Source organism: Dipodomys spectabilis, unplaced genomic scaffold (assembly GCF_019054845.1).
Source record: "Dipodomys spectabilis isolate Male_0828 unplaced genomic scaffold, ASM1905484v1 ptg000002l, whole genome shotgun sequence".
NCBI lineage: Eukaryota > Metazoa > Chordata > Mammalia > Rodentia > Heteromyidae > Dipodomys > Dipodomys spectabilis.
The window spans coordinates 47,564,894-47,588,474 of NW_024870679.1; the positions used below are offsets into that span (position 1 = coordinate 47,564,894).

At 39.9% G+C, this 23,581-nt stretch overlaps 1 protein-coding gene and 1 long non-coding RNA gene across 2 annotated transcripts in view; one reads left to right on the forward strand and one right to left on the reverse strand.

Annotated features, from left to right (window-relative positions):
• Rlf (RLF zinc finger) overlaps window positions 1–23,581 on the forward strand; it is a 69,881-nt gene that overhangs the window by 11,263 nt on the left and 35,037 nt on the right. The window contains exons 2-4 of the mRNA XM_042677293.1: window positions 8,991–9,145; window positions 11,670–11,751; window positions 19,312–19,444. Coding sequence (XP_042533227.1) covers window positions 8,991–9,145; window positions 11,670–11,751; window positions 19,312–19,444 — 370 coding nt within the window. The remainder of the gene's footprint in view (window positions 1–8,990; window positions 9,146–11,669; window positions 11,752–19,311; window positions 19,445–23,581) is intronic.
• Window positions 14,870–20,336, reverse strand: LOC122106000. Its single transcript, XR_006147109.1, has 3 exons — window positions 20,325–20,336; window positions 16,507–16,511; window positions 14,870–14,942 (listed from the first exon to the last, which is right to left on the reverse strand). It is a non-coding gene; the product is annotated as an uncharacterized LOC122106000 (long non-coding RNA).

Genomic DNA, 23,581 nt, shown 5'->3' on the forward strand with positions numbered 1-23,581 from the left:
GGGACTTGAATTCTGGGCCTGGGCGCTGTCCCTCAGCTCTTCAGCTCAAGGCGAGTGCTCTACCACTTGAGCTACAGCGCCACTTCCGGTTTTCTGGTGGTTTGTTGGAGATAGGAGTCTCACGGTCTCTCCTGCCCAGGCTGACTTTGAACCTCGATCCTCAGATCTCAGCCTCCTGAGTAGCTAGGATTACAGGAGTGAGCCACCAGCGCCCGGCTTTCCGTAGGACTCTTATCTCCAATAAACCCCCAGAAAACTGGAAGTGGTGCTGTGGCTCAAGTGGTAGAGTACTAGCCTTGATCTGAAAGAGCTCAGGGACAGTACCCTGGCCCAGAGTTCAAGCCCCACTACTGACAAAAAAAAGAAAAAAGACTGTTTACTTTAAATTATGATGGATACTGGTATACAAAAAAATTGAATTTATACTTATAATAACTGTTGGGAATTTCTGTTTCACTATATTCTTTCCAATTTGGTGGTGTTAAGCTTTTTTTGTATGTGTTTATGTATATGTCATGCTTTTGACAGGCTGTCATGCTCTTGAATGTTTTTTTCAGTCATGGTTGATACTCTACCTTTTATACCATGTCTCCAGTTCAAAGTTATTAAAATTTAATATTTACCTGTCTGATATGCAACAAAAATGCTATCACATTTGTGTTGAAATAGCATTTGAATATTTTTCAAGCATTTGAAATGTTTTTCATGTGTATTATAGATTAATTTTGTGAGGTTTTTGTATAACATTTTTTTTTTAGTTGGTCCTGGGGCCTGAACTCTGGGCCTGGGTGCTGTCTCTCAGCTCTTCAGCTCAAGGCTAGCACTCTACTACTTGAGCCACAGTGCCACTTCAAGCTTTGTCTACTTATGTGGTGCTGAGGATTCAAACCCAGGGCCTCATGAATGCAAGGCAAGCACTCTACCACTGAGCTACCTTCCTAGCCCCCAATATAACTTTTATTGTGTTAATAGTTAAGCCACTAATACTAGATTTTGTCTGATCATTCAGTCTTGACTATGTGATCTAGAAATTCTATGATCCTTTGTGGTTCTCAAGAATTCTAAAGAATTCTACAGTCATAAGCAAATTTGAAGCTATTTGAGTATGTGGTATAATGTAGTGATTGTGGCTTGAGAGACTTACCAGTGTAGTCAATTATGATTTATAAATTAATCTTTTTGTTGTTGTTGTTGGTTTTGGTAGCTGAACTCTGGGCCTGGGAGCTGTTCCTGAGCTCTTCAGCTCAAGGGTAGTGCCCTACCACTTGAGCCACAGTGTCACTTCCGGCTTTTTTCTGCTTATGTGGTGCTGATGAATGGAACCCAGGGCCTCATGCGTGCGAGGCAAGCACGCTACCACTGAGCCAACTTCCCAGCCTCTATAAATTGATCTTTTAAACATCATTGCTACAAGACTCTGGAAAGACAAAGTCATAGCTGAGTAACTGGAAAGACCTAGAGCTTTCCATTAGTTAATTTTTTCTTTACAGTGTGACATTTGGGGCATAGAGTGCCCTTAAAGGGATATATAATGACCTTGGGGCAAAGTAGTTTAATGGGGTTTTTTTGTTGTTGTTGTTGGTCCTGGGGCTTGAACTTTGGGCTTGGGTGCTGTCCCTGCACTCTTCAGCTCAAGGCGAGCGCTCTACCACTTGAGCCACAGGGCCACTTCTGGTTTTCTGATGGTTTGTTGGAGATAAGAGTTTCACAGACTTTTCTGCCCGGGCTGGCGTTGAACCATGATCCTCAGATCTCAGCCTCCAGAGTAGCTAGGATTATAGGCATGAGCCACCGGCGCCCGGCTAGTAGTTTAATGTTTATGCCTCAGATTGCTGCTTTTTTTTTTTTGTTGGTCGTGGGGCTTGAACTCTGGGTCTGGGGTGCTGTCCCTGAGCTTTTCAGCTCAAGGTTAGTGCTCTACCACCTGAGCCACAGAGCCCATTTCTGGCCTTTTCTGATTACATAGTGCTGAGGAATCAAACCTAGGGCCTCATGCATGCGAGGCAAGCACTCTACCACTGATTCACCTTCCCAGCCCCTCAAATTTCTTCTTAAGTTACATGACCATTGAAATTGGCTTTTGCTCTAAAATTACATAACCCTAGCCTGGTGCTTATGGCTCATGCCTATAATCCTAGTTACTCAGGAGGCTGAGATCTGGGGATTATGGTTTGAAGGCAGCCCAGGCAGGAACATCTGTGACTCTTATCTGTAATAAACTACCAAAAAGTCAGAACTGGAACCCCTGTGGCTCAAGTGGTAGCAAAAACAAAAACCCTCTAAGTCAGCAATTAGGCCCTGAGTTCAAACTCCAAGACCAGCAGAAAAAAAAAAAAACATAGAAAGCTTGTCCCAATAGAAGCTACACTAATTCCAACTAAAATTTGTTTACATTAGTTTGTTGAGTTCACAGTATTTGTTCTTTTCCTTTGTAGTGATCATTTAGTTTCATCTTTAAAGGACTTGATAAGTGAAAATGTTAAACCTAGAACAAATTATTCTATGAAGTTCTAACAGTAAATTTGGATAAATACCACAATTTGGATCAGTCTTATATTTTGTCATATGAAATAGAAAGCATATGTGCACCTTTGAAATCAGATTTAACTTTAAAACCTCATTCCAATACTCTTACTTTAAGTGTTCCTATAGATCTATATTCTTTTTTTGTTTGTTTGTTTGTTTGTTTTTGCCGGTCGTGGAGCCTGAACTCTGGGTCTGGGCTCTGTCCCTCAGCTCTTCAGCTCAAGGCTAGTGCTCTACCACTGGAGCCACAGCGCCACTTCCTGCTTTTTCTGTTTATGTGGTGCTAAGGAATTGAACCCAGGGCCTCATGCTTGCAAGGCATGCACTCTACCGCTGAGCTACATTCCCAGCCCATCTATATTCTTATCTATTGAATTGAGAGTAATAGAATCCATAAGTAGATAGGTGGATCTAATGGGATTGCTTTTGATGGAAGATTGATCTTTTCTTATAGAAAGAATCATTTCTAAGCTTTATATTATTCCAGAGAAGTTTTCTGTTTTTGTTTTGTTTTAAACAAGGTCTTGCTGTAGGTCAGACTAGTTTGAAACTTGCTATTCTCTTTCCTCTACTTCAAAGTGCTGGAATTAGATGTTCCACCCAAAGACCCTTTTTTTTTTTTTTTTTTGGTTGGTCACAGAGCTTAAGCTTGGGCCCTGGGCGCTGTACCTCAGTTCTTCAGCTCAAGGTGAATACTCTACCACTTGAACTACAGTGCCACTTTCAGTTTTCTGGTGGTTTATTGGAGATGAGAGTCTCACAGACTTTCCTGCCCAGGCTGGCTTTGAACCATGATCCTCAAATCTCAGCTTCCTGAGTAACTAGGATTGCAAGCGTGAGCCACCAGAGCCTGGCATTTTTTTTTTTTTTTTCTAATCTGTACCAAAGTTTGAACTTGCACAGCTTGTTTGCTGGTCTGGCACTCTCACTACTTGAGCCATATCTCTGTACTAACTTTTTAAGTCTTGTGGACTTTTTTTCTCAGGCTGTCCAAGAACCTTGATCCTTTGAATCTTAGACTTCTGAGTAGCCAGGATTACAGGCAGAAGCCACTGGCATCCAGCTCTGGCTTCAGTTTTGTTGTGCTGGTCCTGGGGCTTTAAATCAGGACCTTGGTGCTGTCTCTGAACTTTTTTGCTCAAGGCTAGCCCTCTACTACTTGAGCCACAGCTCTACTTTTGTGGATTTTGTTTTGTTTTGCTTTTTGATGGTTAATTGGAGGTAAGAGTCTCACAGACTTTCTTGTATGGGCTGGCTTTGAACCACTATCCTCAGATTTCAGGGTTTTTTTGGGGGGGAGGGGGGGGCAATCATGGGGCCTGAACTCTGGGTCTGGGCACTATCCCTCAGCTCTTCAGCTCAAGGCCAGCGCTCTACCACTTGATCCAAAGCACCACTTCCAGTTTTCTGAATGGTTTATTGGAGATAAGAGTCTCATGGAGTTTCCTGCCCCAGTTGGCTTTGAACCTTTATCCTCAGATCTCAGCCTTCTGAGTAGCTAGGATTACAGGTGGGAGCCACTGACACCTGGCTAGATTTCAATCTTTTGAGTAAGATTACAGTTGTGCAGGGCGCCAGTGGCTCACGCCTGTAATCCTAGCTACTTTGGAGGCTGAGATTGCAGTTCAAAGCCAGCCTGGGCAGGAAAGACTGTGAGACTGTTATCTCCAATAAAGGACTCACAAAACCGGAAGTGGACTCACAAAACCGGAAGTGGTGCTGTGGCTCAAGTGCTGTGGCTCAAGTGATAGAGCGCTCGCCTTGAGCTGAAGAGCTGAGGGACAGCGCCCATGCCCAGAGTTCAAGCCCCACTACCAACAACAACAACAAAAAAAGATTACAGTTGCAAGCCACCAGTGCTCTGCTTCTAGCTTAAAACATTTTTCCTTTGAAGGGGTATAATACTAGATCTTTTGTTTGTTTCTTGTCTGTCATGGGGCTTGAATCTGGTCCTAGGCGCTGTTCCTCAGCTCTTCAGCTCAAAGCTAGTGCTCTACAACTTGAGCTACAGCATCACTTCCAGCTTTTTCTGTTTATGTGGTGCTGAGGAATTGAACCGAGGGCCCCATACATGTGAGGCAAACACTCTACCACTAGCCATCTTCCCAACCTCAGGACCTCATTCTTACTTGGCAAATGCTCTACAATTTGAGCTGTGTTCCTAATCAGGCAGCTTCATCATTGTATGAACATCTTAAGAATATACTTATGTACATCTAAGCTATATGATATAGCCTATTGCCCCTGTAAAATCTGTACACCAAGTTTCTATACTAAGTTCTATAGGTATTTGTAGTGAACACATAAATATTTGTGAATCTAAATATTTCTTTTTGGGGGGGGGAGGGTCCAGTCGTGGGGCCTGAACTCTGGGCCTGGGCGCTGTCCCTCAGCTCTTTACCTCAAGGCTACTGCTCTACCACTTGAACCACAGCACCACTTCCGGCTTTTTTTTTCTGCTTATGTAGTGCTGAGGGGTCAAACTCAGGGCCTCATGCATGCAAGGCAAGCGCTCTACCACTGAGCCCTTTCCCAGCCCATGAATCTAAGTATTTCTAAACACATAAAGTCAGTAAAAATACTAAGCAATAGGAATTTTTTAGTTCCATCATAATCTTTTTTTTTTTTTTTTGGTGGGTCGTGAGGCTTGAACTCTGGGCTTGGGCGCTGTCCCTGCGCTCTTCAGCTCAAGGTGAGTTCTCTACCACTTGAGCCACAGCGCCACTTCTGGCTTTTTTCTGCTTATGTGGTGCTGAGAAATAGAACCCAGGGCCTCATGCATACAAGGCAAGCACTCTACCACTGAGCCACCTTCCCAGCCCCACTATGTAAGTTTTAATTGGCATTTATCCATTGCATAAAGCAAGATTGTTTTCTACTTGTTTGTGGGAAAGTTTAGAGGGAAGGCAGATAATTTTTCTTTTTGTAAATGTAATGATGTATATAATAAAGAAAAATTGGAGCCAGGTGGCTCATCCCTGCCGGTGGCTCATGCCTGCCGGTGGCTCATGCCTGCCGGTGGCTCATGCCTGCCGGTGGCTCATGCCTGCCGGTGGCTCATGCCTGCCGGTGGCTCATGCCTGTAATCCCAGCTATGCAGGAGGCTGAGATCTGAGGATCTCTGGTCAAAGCCAGCCCGGGCAGGAAAGTCTGAGACTCTGATCTCCAATAAACCACTCACAAAACCAGAAGTGGTGCTGTGGCTCAAGTGGTAGAGTGCTTGCTTTGAGCTAAAGAGCTGAGAGACAGTGTCCAGGCCCAGAGTTCAAGCCCCATGACCAATTAAAGAAAAGAAAAGAAAAATTGGAGCTGGTTCCTGCCTGTTATTTTCCTGCCCAGTCTGGCTTCAAACCAGGATTTTCAGATCTCAGCCTCCTAAATAGCTAGGATTACAAACATGTGCCACTGGCATCTGTCCCCCTCCCCCCCTTTTTTTTTGTGATACTGGGCTTAAATTCAGGTTCTTGAGCCATACCTCAAACTCTTTTTGCTTTAGTTATTATTATTATTTGGGTCCAGTTGTGGGGCCTGAACTCTGGGCCTGGGCGCTGTCTCTCAGCTCTTCAGCTCAAGGCTAGCGCTCTACCACTTGAGCCACAGCGCCACTTCTGGCTTTTTTTTTTTTCTTATGTGGTGCTGAGGAATTGAACCCAGGACCTCATGCATGCAAGGCAAGCATTCTACCACTGAGCCAACTTCCCAGCCCTGCTTTTGAATAGAGTATCATGCTCGCCTTTCCTCTCTGCTGTCTCTTCCCTATTTATTTTTCCCCCATAGCCGGTATATCAGGTATATACCACTGCTCCCAGCCTTTTTGGTTACATTTTTGCCTAGGCTGGCCTTAAACCAAGATAATTTCATCTCTGCCTCTTAGGTGCTTGAATAACAGATTTGTACATTAGTGTGCCTGGTCTTTGTAGACATCTTAATAAAATTTTTGTGCCAGAAGATAATAGCTTTGGTGGCAGGGACATTCTCACTAGATTTGGATATTGGGGGCGGGGGCGGGGGGATCTGACTACCTGTCTATGTTCTGTACTTCTCTTATATACTTTTGTTAGTAGTTGATAAGTTTTTATGTGTGGTTTCAACTGTCACATTATCTTTTTCCCTAGTACTTTATTATAATAATAGGCTACCAATAAATACTTGTCAAATGAATAAATTGTTGAGTATTAGATTCAGCAAACATCAGACTGGAGGCTGTCTCATAGGAGTGGGTGAGGGATGGTAGGTCTATAAAGTTTAATAAGACAAAATATCTGACTTCAAGTTGGGAATGTGGCTAGTGGTAGAGTTCCTGCCTAACATGCATGAAGCCCTGGGTTCAATTCTTCAGTACCACATAAACAGAAAAGGCTAGAAGTGGCACTGTGGCTCAAGGGGTAGAGTACTAACCATATAAACAGAAAAGGCCAGAGTGGCACTGTGGCTCAAGTAGTAGAGTGCTAGCCTGAGCAAAAGAAGCTCAAAAGTGCCCAGGCCCTGAGTTTAAGCCTCAGGAGGAGAAGTCAGTGACATGAAGGAATATAAAATCTGGTATCGAGTACAAATATTTTCCTAATTGTTGGATTAGCTGTTACAAACAATAAGTAATTTGCTGATCTAAACCAGAATTTTTCTTTTTTTTTTTTGTCGGTCATGGGGCTTGAACTCTGGGCCTGGGTGTTGTCCCTGAGCTGTTCAGCTCAAGGCTAGCATTCTACCACTTGAGCTGCAGCATGCCACTTCTGGTTTTCTGTCTGTTTATTGGAGAGTCTCATGGGCTTTCCTGCCAGGACTGGCTTTGAACTGTGATCTTCAGATCTCAGCCTCCTGAGTAGTTATGATTATAGGCGTGAGTCACCGGCGCCTGGCTAAACCAGAATTTGTAAGATTGATTCATTGATTTTAATAAATTTGTTAAAGGCAATTAGAAGTCTGGTTACATGCCGGGCGCTGGTGGCTCACGCCTGTAATCCTAGCTACTCAGGAGGCTGAGATCTGAGGATCGTGGTTCAAAGCCAGCCCGGGCAGGAGAGACCATGAGACTCCTATCTCCAATAAACCACCAGAAAACCGGAAGTGGCGCTGTAGCTCAAGTGGTAGCGCGCTCGCCTTGAGCTGAAGAGCTGAGGGACCGCGCCCAGGCCCAGAGTTCAAGCCCCACGGCCAACAAAATAAATGAATAAATAAATAAAATAAAAAATAGAAGTCTGGTTACATAACAGGTATGCATGTATTCTACACTCCTTCTCTCTACTCATTTTAGCTGAAACAGGATTGTTTTCTGATCCTTCTGACCCATTTTTTTTTTAAATTAAGATTTGGGATTTGATTAAATGATGACATGATGCTTTTCTGAAAGTAATGAAGGCTACTTATATAAAGTGATTTTAAGTAGCAAGATGCTTATATATGGGTATAATAACCTAATGGACAGATTTTCAAATACCATAATATGAGGTTCAAGTTCGAAGCCAGCCCAGGCAAGAAAGTCCATGAGAATCTTACCTGCAGTTAATCACTAAAAAGCAGATTTTGGCTATAGTGTAGCCTTGAGCACAACAGCTTAGTGACAGGCAGGCCTCGAGTTCTAGGCCCAGGGCCAGCACAAAACCAAATAAACCAATGAATAAAATTAAGCTGGTTATATAAATTTTTAGAAGCTTAATCAGTTGTTTTATATGCAGAAAAAAAGGTAGTTGGTTTTTGTTTTTGTTGTTATTGGTAGTGGTGGTGGTGGTATGTGTGTTGTAGCCAAGAGCTAATAGCTATTCTAAGAGAATATACCTTTCCTACTTCTTTCTCTCTTTCTCTCCTACTTTCCCTCCATGAGGTTTACTTCCTCCTTTACATTCCTCCTTCTATCTTAATTGCATGTTGTATTAATGAAGCTTGTTGAATTTCAGACTTCGTTACTCCAGATCTATAAGGAGAAAAACTACAGGTGTTTTTTAGTTTGCTCTTAAGATTTATTCTGATGTCAGAAGAACAGTTCTTTAGCTCAAGAGATAACTTATTAAGTGATGAAAATAAGAGTCTTGTAAATGGACCTAAAAAGAAGCTGGGAGCCAGTGGCTTACACCTGTAATCCTAGCTACTCAGGAGGTTGAGATCTGAGGATCTTGGTTTGAAGCCAGCCCCGTCAGGAAAAGTCTGAGAGACTCTTAATCTCCAATTAACCACCAAAAGGCCAGAAATGGAGTTATGGCTCAAGTGGCATAGTGCTACCCTTGAGCACAAAAGCTCAGGGACAGCATCCAGGCCCTTAATTCAAGCCCTGGGACCAGCACAAAAAGCCCAAACAAATGGAGATGAATAAAAAGTGTATCTGTTAGGAGAAAAGGGAAATAGTGGTACATTTTTGAACAGAATAGTTGTTGTTGTTGTTGTTGTTTTCAGAAAAAAAACCCATGTTTCCGTTTCCTGGACTGTTTTATTTTCACTTGTAAAATAATCAAATGTTTCATTTTATTTTTTAGACCTTATTGCAATATGCAAGCAACAAGAATGCATCAGAACATATTGTGTATCTTCTGGAGGTATACCGACTTGCCATCCAAAGCTTTGCCAGTGCACGTCCATTTTTAACTACTGAATGTGAAGATGTTCTCTTAGTGCTTGGCAGATTAGTACTGTAAGTTTAAGAATTTAAATCAATCTAAAAACTTTAATGGCTCTGATTTCTTAACCATATCCTTCTTGACCGAACTTTAAACATGCTTTTTCTAGCCCACTTACATGTTTTTAATCTTTTTACTCTGCTTTTTAGTCCCAACTTTCATTTTACTTCTAGCTGGCAATAATCATGCCACAGCCTGAGTGCTGGCTGCCTTGAAATTTCCTCTGTGTCTGTTACAGTTAAATTCAGCCTCTCACTGTCTTAGGGCATGAACAAAATGTAAGCAAATTATTTGCCATAATGTAACTGTCATAACATTTAGTCATTTCTGAATAGAGTCCTTGTTCTTATCTGAAACTTCATGAGCACAGTTTTTAATTGTCTGTGTTCCCATTGGCCTTTCTGATTGAGTTCTAGAGCTTCTCTAGCCTTAAACTCCACATACTCCCAAATTCCTTCTGTAAATCATTTCCACATGTTGAAGAGCCACATAGTAGGTTTAGTCATAGAAATAACCCACTCTTGGGTACCAATCTTCTGTGTTAATTTAATCATTGCCACGACCAAATATCTGAGAAAACTAAGTAAAAGGGAAGAAAGATTGTTCTTGGCTCACAGTTTTAGACCACCATGGTGGGGAGGACTTAGAGCAGAGCAGAACAGCTTTTATCATGAAAGACATGAGGCTGTGAAAAAGCCTATACTCATTACTTTTTTCCTTTCCCTTCATTTGGGTTGTGATCTATAGAAGGAAGAATGCTGCCAAACTTTCAGAGCAGATCTTCCCTCCTTAGTTGCCTGGAAACACACTCAGGTGTGCTTCACTCGTCCTCTGGGTATCTCCTAATCTAATCAAGCCAACAGAATCAACCACTACAGAGCGCTAACCTGGGGCAAAAAATAGCTCAAGGACAGCATCCAGGCCCTGAGTTCAAGCCTCATGACCTACCAGAAAAAAAGAATAACCATCACAGATTGATTCAGATGACTGAGTATCTGGAAATTATGGTTGCCTCTGAAGAACATTATTTGAACTAAGAATAATGTTACCAGAAGAAAACTATAAAAGTACATTATAAGTGTCTTTGGTCCGGCTGGGAAGGTGGTTCAGTGGTAGAGTACTTCCCTTGCATGCCTGAGGCCCTGGGTTCGATTCCTCTGCACCACATAAGCAAAAAGAAAAAAAAACCGGAAGTGGCGCTGTGGCTTAAGTGGCAGAGCGCTAGCCTTGAGCCGAAGAGCTGAGGGACAGCACCCAGTCCAGAGTTCAGGCCCCATGACCGGACTACCCCCCCCCCCCCCCAAAAAAAAAAAAAAATGAGTTTTTGGTCATTTTAGCTGTTGCTTTCATAAAGACAGAATTACACCTTTAGTGAATTATATACCCGCAGATTGAAAAACTACAGGGACTTTGAGGTTTAGGATTGCATTAAATTGTTTAGTGGGTGATTTTTAGTCTCTGTGGTTCATTTCCCCCTCTCTGGCCTAACCTGTTTTCCATCCTATTCTCTAAAGCCAAGTATTCTCTAAAGCCAATATATCTATATGGAATGTAAGCATTCTTGGTTTTGTAATCCCATTGTTTCTCCCACCAAACCTCATTTTCTCTGTTACCTATCCTAATCTCTAAGGGGTAAAGTAGGATTTTAGAGAAGTATTGCTTGATTGGTACTTTGAGTTCTTTATTCAAGTAGTTATGTTTTCTTTTTAAAAATCCTTCCTGCCACTTCTTCCTTATGCATAGGTAATGTTTACAGTAGAAAGAAGGAAAAAAAATTGTTGTGTGTGCCAGTCCTGGGACTTGAACTCATGTCCTGAGATTTTGTGCTCAAGGCTAGTGCTCTATCACTTTGAGCCAAGTGCCATTTATGGTTTTGTAGTGGCTAATTGGAGATAAGAGTCTCATGGACTTTCCTGCCTGGGTTATCTCTACTGTGATCCTTAGAGTTCAGCCTCTTGAGTAGCTAGGATTATGGGTATGAACCTTGCGATGCCCAGCAAAGAAACTATTTTTGTCTTGCATGGTTTATTAGAAATAAAAAAGTAACTTTCCCAACTATTCTGCTTCTACAAGGGACAGAAACCTACATTGGCAACAGTTGCATATATTTATCACTCTTGTCACCTAAAATCATACTAACATGTGCTCCTATTTTTCACTTGTAGAGTCAGAATTGTTCCTATGGGTGCCTTGCCCTCCTCTACCCAAGCAAGCTAAATAAACCAACTTAGAATATAAGGGTATATGTTCTAACTAAATGTATTAAAGCAACAATGTGAATGTAAAAACTTGTGGATTTTTTCACTTTAAAAGTATTTTCTTTTTTAAAAATTATCTTTAAGTACTTGTACAAGGGAGGTATTTAACAAAGCAGTATATGAATACAATGCATCTTGATCTGTGTCACTCCCCTCCAACAAAAAATTGACTAAGTAAAACAGCTCAGAATAATCTAAACAAATGTGAAATGCGTGTTCAGTGTTGCTTTGTATTATAATTACTGCTATAACCACCTTTATATACTTATCTGTATTGTAGGAGTTGTTTTGAATTACTACTTTCAGTGTCTGAAAGTGAACTGCCATGTGAAGTCTGGGTCCCATTCCTTCAATCTCTACAGGTGAGTCAAAATTTTGGGCTGGGGATATTACCAGGGCTTGAACTCAGGATCTTAAATTCTCACTTAGATTTCTTGCTTATGATGAGTGCTACTATTTGAGCCACATCTCTAGTCTGGCATTTTGCTGGTTATTTGGAAATGGAGTCTTGCAGACTTTTTTGCCCAGACTGGCATTGAACCACTTTCCTACAGGTCTCAGACTCTCCATTAGTTAGGACTACAGGTGTGAGCTACTGGTACCCAGCTCCACATTAGTCAATTTTTATTTTATTTTTTTAAAAGGTCTCTGTATAGGAATTCAGGATACTTAGTTACTCCCAGCAAACTAAAATTGGTAACCTAAAAAATTAATTCCTTATATATTGGCATTAAGTTCATGAGGTAAGAAAAATTATTTCTACCAGCCAAAAGAGTATGTTAAAACTTAAAAAAATACTAGCTTTTCTTTCATACACACACATATATATATATATATAGTTAATTTAAAAAATTTTTTTGTTTATATGATACCAAGAAAGTTGAACCCAGTGCTTCATGCACGCTAAGCAAACACTCCACCACTAAGCCACATTCCAAGTTTTTTGTTTTTAATGTGGGCTTACTGATATATCTGTAATCTCAGCACTTAGAAGGCTGACACTAGTGGTTCATGAGTTCAGACAGTCTAGGAAACTGTCTCCGTAAAAGAAGAAATAATGTTGTTTCATTTAATTTTGTCTTTACATACTTTAGAAATCAAGAAAAAGTTTCCATTAAAAATAGAATAGGGGCTGGGAAGGTAGCTCAGTGGTAGAGAGCTTGCCTTGCATGCATGAGACCCTGGGTTCAATTCCTCAGCACCACATAAGCAAAAAGAAAAAAGCCGGAAGTGGCCCCGTGGCTCAAGTGGTAGAGCACTAGCCTTGAGCTGAAGAGCTGAGGGACAGAGCCCAGGCCCAGAGTTCAGGCCCCACAACCAGACCCCCCCCCCCCCCAAAAAAAAAAATAGAATAAAATAGAATAGAAATAAATGTGAATAACATACAACAGTGGGATCCATCAGCTGCACTGGACATTGATCAAAATGAACTAAGCAACTCAATGTCAGCGATGGGAGGGAGGGAACAAGTGGGAACGAGAGAACAGCTAACGCTATGGAAAACGAAAGAAATGTATATATCACCTGATGTGGAAAAAATAGCTGTATTGTCAAAGCTCATAGAACTCATAAAAGTCATAGACCACGATAGACAGTTTGCCCCCAAAGTTAGAATGTGTTTGTGACTTTAAACATCACTATCCCACAATACTGTGAAATTTGGGAAATTATGTAACCACTTAATCACCATAAAGAATTTGAAAAAAAAAAAAGAAATATGAATATATATAAACATACAATATATAAATTTATAAATATATATGCATTTAAAATAGAATAAATATAACATAAGTAGAAAAATAGAATATATGGTTGTAAGGTAGCATATTTGTGTACTTTCATAGTAACTTTCAGTATACAGAATACCATATTTATCACATTTGAGGTTTATTTTTCCCCCCAATACTTTGAAGATTTTCCCAAGCTTTGTAAGTTTCACAAGGAACCATAATTGCCATTCTGTTCATGCATTTTACTTACAGAAGAACTATTGGGGTTTTCATATTGACTTGATTATCACCTTTCTGTGTAGATGAGAAAGTGGCAAGTTAGAGAGAATGGTATGGGAAAAATATCAAGAAATTACAACAACAGGAGACAATATGCCTGTCAGTGATGGGGACAGAAGAAAGTATTTAAAAAATAGACATAATAAGTAATAGCAATTATTTGTTTATTGATCACTAATTTTATTCACTGCTCTGGTGCTACATATACTTTATATTCTTTCATCAAACTTTATAATACAATAGTTATCCGCCTCTTTGTGTATATATGGGGAGACAGAGAGGTTAACTAACTTGTCCACAATAGCACCCCCATTGAAAACCCATAGATTACTTTGTAAAGTATTTACTCCAGGACACAAACTCCATAGTAGCTTTCCAGTATGCACAAGTAAAAATTTTCATATTAACAAACATTCTTCATTATATATTAATTCTTATCTTCTGAAACACATTCTTTTAATGTTTTTCTTTGGGGAGAAGAGGATTCTTTGTTCTGTTCTTGGTCTATGGTTAAATATTCATTCCTAATTTCTCACATGTTTGTATAGCTGCTAAAATTGTCTTTCATGCATAACATGTTGATTTTTTTGTTGTTGTTGTGGGCCTGAAGACTGGGCCTGGATGCTGTCCCTCAGCTCTTCAGCTCAAGGCTAGCATTCTACCACTTGAGCCACAGCACCACTTCCAACTTTTTCTGCTTATGTGGTGCTGAGGAATCGAACCCAGGGCCTCATGCACGCAAGGCAAGCACTCTATCACTGAGCCACCTTCCCAGCCCTGATTTTTTTTTTTTTTTTGCTTGTTTTTTTGAGACAGGATCTTGCTGTGTAGCATAGCTGGACTGGAATTGGTAATCCTCTTGGCCTCAGAAACCTGAGTGCTGGGATTATGTTTTTTAATAGATCAGGCCTATAAGGCCTATAGGTAATTTGTTTTGTTGTATGGTATTCTAGAAGGGCAGATACATTTATTTTATTAGTACTATTAGTCTTTTTTGTTAATATTTTCTTTAGAGATAGTATTTTCATATTACTTTATTGTCTTCTTAAATTGTTTGCCTGAGCAAAAATCAATGCCTTCTTTCAGTACTTATCAGACATGTAATATATATATATATATATATATATTTTGTATGTGTATTAGTAAAATTTATGATGTGGGAGTACAGATAAATGTGAGACATGGTCCCTGTTGAAATCTAGAAATGAAAACTCTACTCTTTTTTATGTGATAAATGGAGAAGACAGCAATTGGTGTTGAGCATACTTTTAGGAAGAGTAGTTTTTATCAAATCAAGCTGCAAATAGAATAGTTTTACTTAGTGTTTATGGTGATTTCCATACCTTTTTCCTATATAGAAATAAGGTGCACGCTCTGGAATGAATATTTATTTATTTATTTATTCTAAGGGTATAGAGCCCAGTGTCTAGTACAAGTACACTACTGAGCTATTTCTCTAGTCTGATGTTAGAAAAGCAATCCTTTCTGTCAAACTAAAATGTCTCCATCTTGTAACCAGTCGTACCATTCTGTACTGATATTTCCTGTTACTGATAATTTCCTGAAAACATTTGATTACAAACAACACAGATGATAGTTACGATCAGGCAGCCATGTCAAATGTATGAAGTTAAGGAATAGACCCCACCCCCACCCCCCTTGAATGGGAACTTCCCAATGACTTTACCAACCTCCTCCAGCTGTAATCGGTAGTCCCATCCCTAGCCCTGTCTCCAGCCCCATTTCCAACCAGTTGTGATGAGATGAATGTGTGCTTTTGCCTCCCAAAAGGACAGCCCCTACCCCAATTGGGACCTTTCACTGATAGTTGGAGTGCTTTTTTTCTTTTTTTGCTCCTGGGACTTGAACTCAGAGCCTGGCACTGTCCCTAAGCTTCTCTTGCATGAGCCATAACACAACTTCTGGCTTTTTCTGTGTATGTGGTACTGGGGAATCAAACCCAGGACTTCAAGCATACTGGGCAAGCCTCTACCACTTAGCTACATTCCCAGCCCCGTGAGAGTACTTTCTGACTTCCTTGTATTATACCATTACCCTGGTAACCAATTATCAAAATAAATAAATAAATTATGAGCCTGACTCCTTAGCAACAAGGAAAAGAAGAGACAGTGTCACCCTGTGGGTTAGGATAAAAACTGAGCAGACCATCTAACCCAGTGTTCCTCCCCTTAACTCTAGGGAATGTTGCAGACCACTGTTCTGTATAGAAGTAAAATGCCTTGATGAAATCTCCTATATCTCTTGTGTGTGTGTGTGTGTGTGTGTGTGTGTGTGTGTATTCATTTTCTTTCTTTTTTTTTTTTTTGTTGGTTGTGGGGCTTGAACTCTGGGCCTGGGCGTTGTCCCTCAGCTCTTCAGTTCAAGGATAGTGCTCTATCATTTGAACCACAGCTCCACTTCCGGTTTTCCGAATGGTTTATTGGAGATAAGAGTCTCAAAGACTTTTCCTTCCCTGGTTGGCTTTGAACCATGATCCCCAGATCTCAGCCTCCTGAGTAGTTAGGATTACAGGCATGAGCCACCGGTGCCTGGCTTGTATATTCATTTTCTGATACTGGAGGGTCATTTGTGTTTCCAGCAACACAGACTTGTTTTTTTTTTTAAGATTTTTTAACACAGAATTTTTATATTTTTAAAATTTTTTATTTTTTTGCCAGTCCTGGGACTTGAGCTCAGAGCCTGAGCATTGTCCATGAGATTCATTTGCTCAAGGCTAGCACTGTACCACTTGAGCCACAGTATTATTTCTGGCTTTTTCTGTTTATGTGTTACTGAGGAATTGAACCCAGACTTCACGCATGCTAGGCAAGCATTCTACCATTAAGCCACATTCCCAGCCCTTATACTATTCTTATTCTGAGTGTACTGAATTTCTAGCTTTAACAAATGGGAAAAAAAACAAACCTTAAAATTAAGTGTGGTGATATATGCCTTTACTTCCAGCTTTTTTGGGAAGCTGGTTCTAGATTAGCCTGGGGAATATAGTGATTCCTTGTCACAAAAAAACAAAATCAAATTTAGAGGGAGGAGTGAGGAGTGAGAAAACATTTAAAAGAAAAACTTTTGTTGTTGTTATTGTTGTGGGACTTGAACTCTGGGTCTGGGCACTGTCCCTCAGCTTTTCAGCTCAAGACTAGCACGCTACTACTTGAGCCATAGCACCACTTCTGGCTTTTTTTTTTTTCCTGCTTATGTGGTACTGAGGAATCAAATCCAGGGCCTGATGCATGCAAGGCAAGTGCTCTACCACTGAGCCACCTTCCTAGTCCCCCCTTCTACCCTCTCCCCCGCCCCCCCCGCACACATTTTCTATGTATTGTAAATTTGATAAGTTGAGACAGGAAATTCTGAAAATTTCACACAGAATCTTGATTTTTATTGGAAAATCGGTGGCCTAAGATGAGAAAGATCTTCTGAGTATATCAAGATATTAAAGGGAACTTACAACATTAATATCTAACTCAAATGATTGATAATTAAATATTGCTGTTAGTAAACTGTTGATTGGGAGTCTAATTTTCATGTCTTTTTATTCTAGATAGGGTGTCACTGTATAATCCAAACTGGCCTTGAAATCTATGCAGCCCAGGTTAGCCTGGAACTTTCAATCTTTCTGCCTCAGCCTCTTGAGTGCTGGCATTAAGGTTGTGCATCGCCCTATGCAGCAGTTCCTTCCCTTTCCCTTTCCCTTTCCTTTTCCCTTTCCTTTTTTTTTGCCAGTCCTGGAGCTTGAACTCAGGGCCTGAGCACTGTTCCTGAGCTTCTTTGGCTCAAGACTAGCACTCTTATCACTTGAGCCACAGCTCCACTTCGGGCTTTTTCTGTTTATTTGGTACTAAGAAATCAAACCCAGGGCTTCATGCATGCTAGGCAAGCACTATACCACATTTCCTAAATTCTTTTTTAGTAGAAGATATCTTAGCAGGGGGTGAATCTAGGGGTGTAGTATAAGTCTGTCTTAATATAATTTGGATGTCAAGATGGGGATTTATATGTTCTGTTTTATTTGACTTAATATAAAACTAAATTCTTAGATATGGAAATATTTCTATCTTGTATTACTGTAAAAAGAAGTTTATGTTCCTAGAGAATTTAAGCATTTTAAAATAAGCATTTTAACAAGGCTGGGTGCTGATGTTTCACACCTGTAAACTCAGGAGGTTAAGATTCAAGGATCGTGGTTTGAAGCCAGACCTAGCAGGAAAGTTCGTGAGACTTTTTATCTCCAATTAGCTACCAGAAAAGCCAGAAATCGAGAATGGTAACTTAAGTGGAATAATGCTAGCCTTAAAGAGGAAAAAAAAAAAGCTCAGAGACAGTACACACACACACACGCACACACTCACACACACTAACACACACACACACACACACACACACACACACACACACGGAAACAAGCTAAAAATCTGGAAAATAGAAACAAGATCACTATAATCCATAATCCCTTCTAGTAGCAAAGGGCATGGAGACATATACTTGACCATTTCTATAGTATTCAATTTCTGCCCCCTTTTCCTTCTCCCTTTGTGTGTAAGTACTTTGAAGAGTACCTATTGGCAATTACATTGTTTTTCCTATGCTGAGGAGGTAAAATAACTGCTAATGAACTAGACTTTTTATAGCATTTTATATAGAGCCACCTCTTACTTGAATAATAATAGAACTTAAATAATTGTACAACAGTATATTTAATGAATATTTAAGTAATATTTTTGGCTGAAGGAAGTAGGCTAAGAATACTTACTTTCATTTACATGAAAGCTGTACCAATGACTTTAAAATAGTTAAATCAGCTCCTGCAATGAGAATCTGGCCATTTTGATTGTGGCACAGTAAATATTCAATATTAATTTTAGGATCTAATTTATTGTAGTGATCATTTTACCTGAATAAAATCAAGGTAAATTTTATTTTTATTTTTTATTTTTTGGTGCCAGTCCTGGGGGCTTCAACTTGAGGCCTGGGCACTGTCCCTGAGCTTCTTTGCTCAAGACTAGCACTCAACCACTTGAGCCACAGCACCACTTCTGGCTTTTTCTGTTTTTGTGGTACTGAGGAATTGAACCCAGGGCTTCATGCATGCTAGGCAAGCACTCTACCACTAAGCCACATTCCAAGCCCTTAAGTTAAACATTTTTAATAGTATTCTCTTTCTTTGATGCTGGCCTGGGAGCTATCCCTGAGCTTTTTTTGTTTTTGTTTTTTCTTTTATTTGCTCAGGGATAGTGGTCTACCTTGAATTACAGCACTTCCAGCTTTTTGGTGGTTAATTGGAGATAAGAGTCTTAAGGACTTGTGAGCTGGCTTTGAAACTCTATCCTCAGATCTCAGCCTCCTCAGTATCTAGGATTACAGGTGTGAGCCATTGGCATCTGGCTCTTAAAAGTATTCTTTAGCTAAGTACTGGTGGCTCATGCCTGAAATCCTAGCTACTAATGAGACTGAGAGCTGAGATTTGCAATTCACAAGTAGGAAATTCTTTAAGACTCTTATTTCTAATTAGCCACCAGACAACTGGAAGTGGTGCTGTGAATCCAAGTGGTGTAGAGTGCTAGTTTTGAGCAAAAGAGCTTCAAGTACAGTGCCTTAGCCCTGAGTTTAAGCCCCACAACTGACCAAAGGAAAAAAGTACCTGTTTATTAAGTACAAGGCACTGAGGTCAAGCCCTAATACTGCCAAAAAAATCTTTAGTTGAAAGGGTCCTGGTTTTTGTAAAATATGGCATGACTTAAAGCTTTAATACCAGCTTTGTGGTTTTGTGTGTCTGTGTTTTAGGAAAACCAAATCTAGATCTTTCTATTTATAGCTCAGATATATTGAAAAGGTGAAACTACTTCTTATGCTCATTTTTAGCTTGTTTTCTGAATTTGTTCATTTGCTCCTTTTTAGGAGTCACATGATGCATTATTGGAATTTGGGAATAATAATCTACAAATACTGGTTCATGTAACTAAGGAAGGGGTGTGGAAAAATCCAATTCTTCTTAAAATTCTTTCTCAGCAACCAGTAGAAACAGAGGAAGGTAAGTCTTTTTATTTAAATTATTGTTTTATAAAGGAAATGTACAAAGGAGTTATATAAATCAGGTAAAGAGTACATTTCTTTTTGGATAACATCCCCCCAGGAAGGTAAGTTTTAAACATATCGGAGAAGTTAATTCATTATGTTTTGAAATTTTGCAAATTTTACCAGTATATACTTAATTTTTCAATTTTCTTTCTTTTTTTCCTTGTTGGTCATGGGGCTTGAACTCTGGGCATGGGCACTTTCCCTCAGCTCTTCAGCTCAAGGCTAGTGCTCTACTACTTGAGCCACAGTGCCACTTCCTTCAATTAGAAATCAACTTTTAGCACTTAATATTTGGCTCATTTGTATTTTTAGGTAGCATTTAAGTTTCCCTTTGCATTGAGTAGCAGTATTTACAGTTTCTGAAGTAGAATAGTCTGCTGTTAGTATTGGTGGATAGTAGAGCTATGCTCATGTGTTCTTCATTGTTTACTATAGCTAGGATCATGGAATAAAGTGCTTTTTAGCTTACACTTTTGAAATAATTATAATTCAGTGTTTTACAGAACAATATGAAGAATGACATTTTTTTATTTGCAACACTGTAAATATAAGACTAAAAAAATTGGGGCTGGAAGGTGGCTCAGTGGTAGAGTGCTTGCCTTGCATGCACGAGGCCCTGGATTCGATTCCTCAGCACCATATAACCAGAAAAAGCTGGAAGTGGCGCTGTGGCTTAAGTGGTAGAGTGCCAGCCTTGAATTGAAGAGCTGAGGGACAGTGCCCAGTGCCCAGAGTTCAGGCCCCACAACCAACAAAAAAAAAGAAATTGTTTGAGTTGACCTTTGTATTTTAGACAAGCTAAAAAAGTGTTTAATATAGTTAACAGTTTTAACCTTATTTGCTTCAAGTTTGTTGAAAGTTCAAAGGATCACATATATTTCTGAGGTTAAACAAGTTGCACAACAATTTAAATTTTTTTGACAGTGTGGAAATTTGAACTCAGGGCTTGACACTTGGTTAGCTCAAGACTGGTGTTCTCCCACTTGAGCCATACCTCTAGTTCTGTATCTTTGCTGGTCAGTTGGAGATAAGAGTCTCAAATCTCTCTGCCTGGGCCGCACCTTGATCCTCAGATCTCAGCCTTCTGAGTAACTAGTATCCAACCACTGGCACCTAGCTTAGGTTAATTTTCAGATAGGGGCTCACATTTTTGCCTGGGGCTGGCCTTAACATATCCTACAACATATGCCTCCCACATAGCTGGGATTGCATGCATTTACCATCTCCATAACTGTTGCTTGAGCAAAAGTAGCTAGGATGAGAGGAGTAAGCATCCACACTTACTTACATAATTTATTTGTCTGTGTATGTATATTGGTGTTAGTTCTGGGACTTGAACTTAAGGCCTGGGCACTGTCCCTTTTTCCTTAGGGCTGGTGCCCTACCACTTGAGCCACAGCTTCATTTCCAGCTTTTTGGTAGTCATTTAACCATAAGAGTCTTACGGACTTTCCTGCTTGGGCTGGCTTTGAAATTCCATCCTCAGATCTCAGCATGAGCCACTGGTGTCCAGCCTTTTCCTTTCCTCTCTCTCCTTCCCTCCCTCCTTCTCTCCCTCCCTTCCTTCCTTCATGACAAGTTCTCACTTCTCACAGACTAGCTTGAAACTGGACATCCTCCTACCTCTGCCTTTTGACTTCTGAGATTATCCATACTTGAACAAGTTAGAACAAAAAAATTGATGCCTTGAAATATCCCAGTGGGCTGATTTATTTATCATGTTTGATCAAGTGAAAACATGCTGTTTCACTTTACTGTGTAGTGAGATTGCCATAAAGGTGCTTCAATTTCTCTTGGTTCTGTGCTTTGATGATTCTGTTTATTATTTGCACTGACAAAGAATGAGGAAAAGAGCTGTTAAATAAAAAAAGAAATTGATGTTCATTGTTTTGTGTTAAAGTCCTCAAATGGCATTCCTTTATTCTTTTCTTTTTTTCCGGTCATGAGGCTTGAACTCTGGGCCTGAGTGCTGTCCCTCAGCTCTTCAGCTCAAGGCCAGCGCTCTACCACTTGAGCCAAAGCACCACTTCCGGTTTTCTGGTGGTTTATTGGAGATAAGAGTTTCACAGACTTTCCTACCCTGGCTGAGATCTTCAGATCTCAGCTTCCTGAGTAGCTAGGATTATAGGCTTGAGCCACTGGTGCCCGGCAATGGCATGCCTTTTAAATACAGGCAGATGAAGACTCAAATGCCACCTTACTATTGATGAAAGCTGTTAAGAGGCAGTGCCAAGTACAGTCATGCACAGCTGCTTAATGATGGGGATATGTTCTGAGAACTGAGTCATTAGTTTCTTTGTGAGAACATTGTAGAATATACTTACACAAAGTCACTCATTCAAAGCTGTCTCAGCAATCAAGAGGTGTGGTAATATAAAATACTTGGGACTGCCACTGGCATAACATTCAATACTGTTCATACAGTCAAGTGGGGTTTTTTTTGGTTTTGTGCCAGTCCTGGGTGCTGCCCCTGAGCTATTTTGCTCAAGGCACTCTACCACTTGAACCACAAGTTAATTGGAAGTAAGAGTTTCACAAACCTTCCTGCCTGGGCAAACTTTGAACCATGATCCTCAAATCTTATCCTTTTGAATAGCTAGGATTACAGCTACCAGCACCCAGCTTAAACTATTTCTTTACTAAGTAGTAGGAGTGCACTCTTAACCAATAAGAAAAGTAAATACAAAAAAAAAAAGAAAGAAAAGTAAATACATAGACCAGAAATAGTTGTATTGATCATCATTACTATGTTCCATATATAACTTTATAAGACTGACTTTGCCAATAGGTTTGTTTACATCAGTAGCAACATCACAAATGTATAAGTAACTCATGTGACTTTAATGTTATAATGGCTAAATTGTCAGTAGGAATTTTTAAATGCATTATAATCTGACAGGACTACCATGGTAATTATGTGTAGGTCATCATTGACTGAAATATTATGCAGCCCAGGACTTTGGTTTCAAAAGCATCCAAAATTAGGTACATCCTAATCCAGATAAATCTTGGCTGGGACAGAGAATACAGGCTCTGTGTAAGCATTCCCCAAGCCCAAGAGAACAATGGGTAGAGTTGAGATTAAAATCTTCATTGTACTTTCTCCTGGGGTACAAGTCAAAATATGTCATCAAGAAGTGAGTAGAAAATTGCTTGCCTAGAATCCTGTGTTATCTTTACCCTAATAAAGAATAATTAAGCAGTCACCATTTATGACTCTGAATGGGCACATGATTCTAGTACCATAGTGTAAGTACCACAGTGTAAGTGGTAGACTTAAAATTTCAGATCAAAGACTAGAATTTTATTTTTTTTTTTCCCAGACAGGCAGGGATCTTACTATGTAATCCAGACCATCCATGAACTAAGGATCCTCCTGCCTTAAACTCCTTAGTGCTATGATTACAAATATAGATCACCACACACAAACTAGAAAATGTTTCGTATATATTGTTTCTTTAACCCAAATATTAATATATTTGATGTCATAAAGAAATGATTATTTTAGGGCTGGGAAGGTGGCTCAGTGGTAGAGTGCTTGCCTTGCATGTGTGAGGCCCTTGGTTTGATTCCTCAGCATCTCATAAACAGAAAAGGCCAGAAGTAGCACTGTAGCTCAAATGGTAGAGTGCTAGCCGTGAGCTGAAGAGCTGAGGGACAGCGCCCAGACCCAGAGTTCAGCCCCATGACTGACAAAAAAAAGAAAAAGAAAAAAGAAATGATTATTTTATTATCTTCTATTCAATAAAGTAGTAACAGAAGCATAAAAGTTAACTTTTTTTTTTACTTTGGAGGAGCTCAGTAAATACAAGTTTAATTTTTTGAATTTAAAAAGTCCATGAAATTTTTTTTTCTGTCTTGAATTTTGTGTCTCCCTTTCTTCCACACACCCACAATAAAACGTTTATAACTGAAGTACCATTTGACACTTCTACCTGGCTTGATTAACAAAGATCCGGAAGTGTTCTTCTTTTGTGCTAGTTTTGGGGCTTGAACTTAGGGCCTGAGTACTATTCCTGAGCTACTTTTGCTTAAAGCTAGCACTCTACCACTTGAACCACAGATCCACTACTAGCTTTTTGGTAGGTTA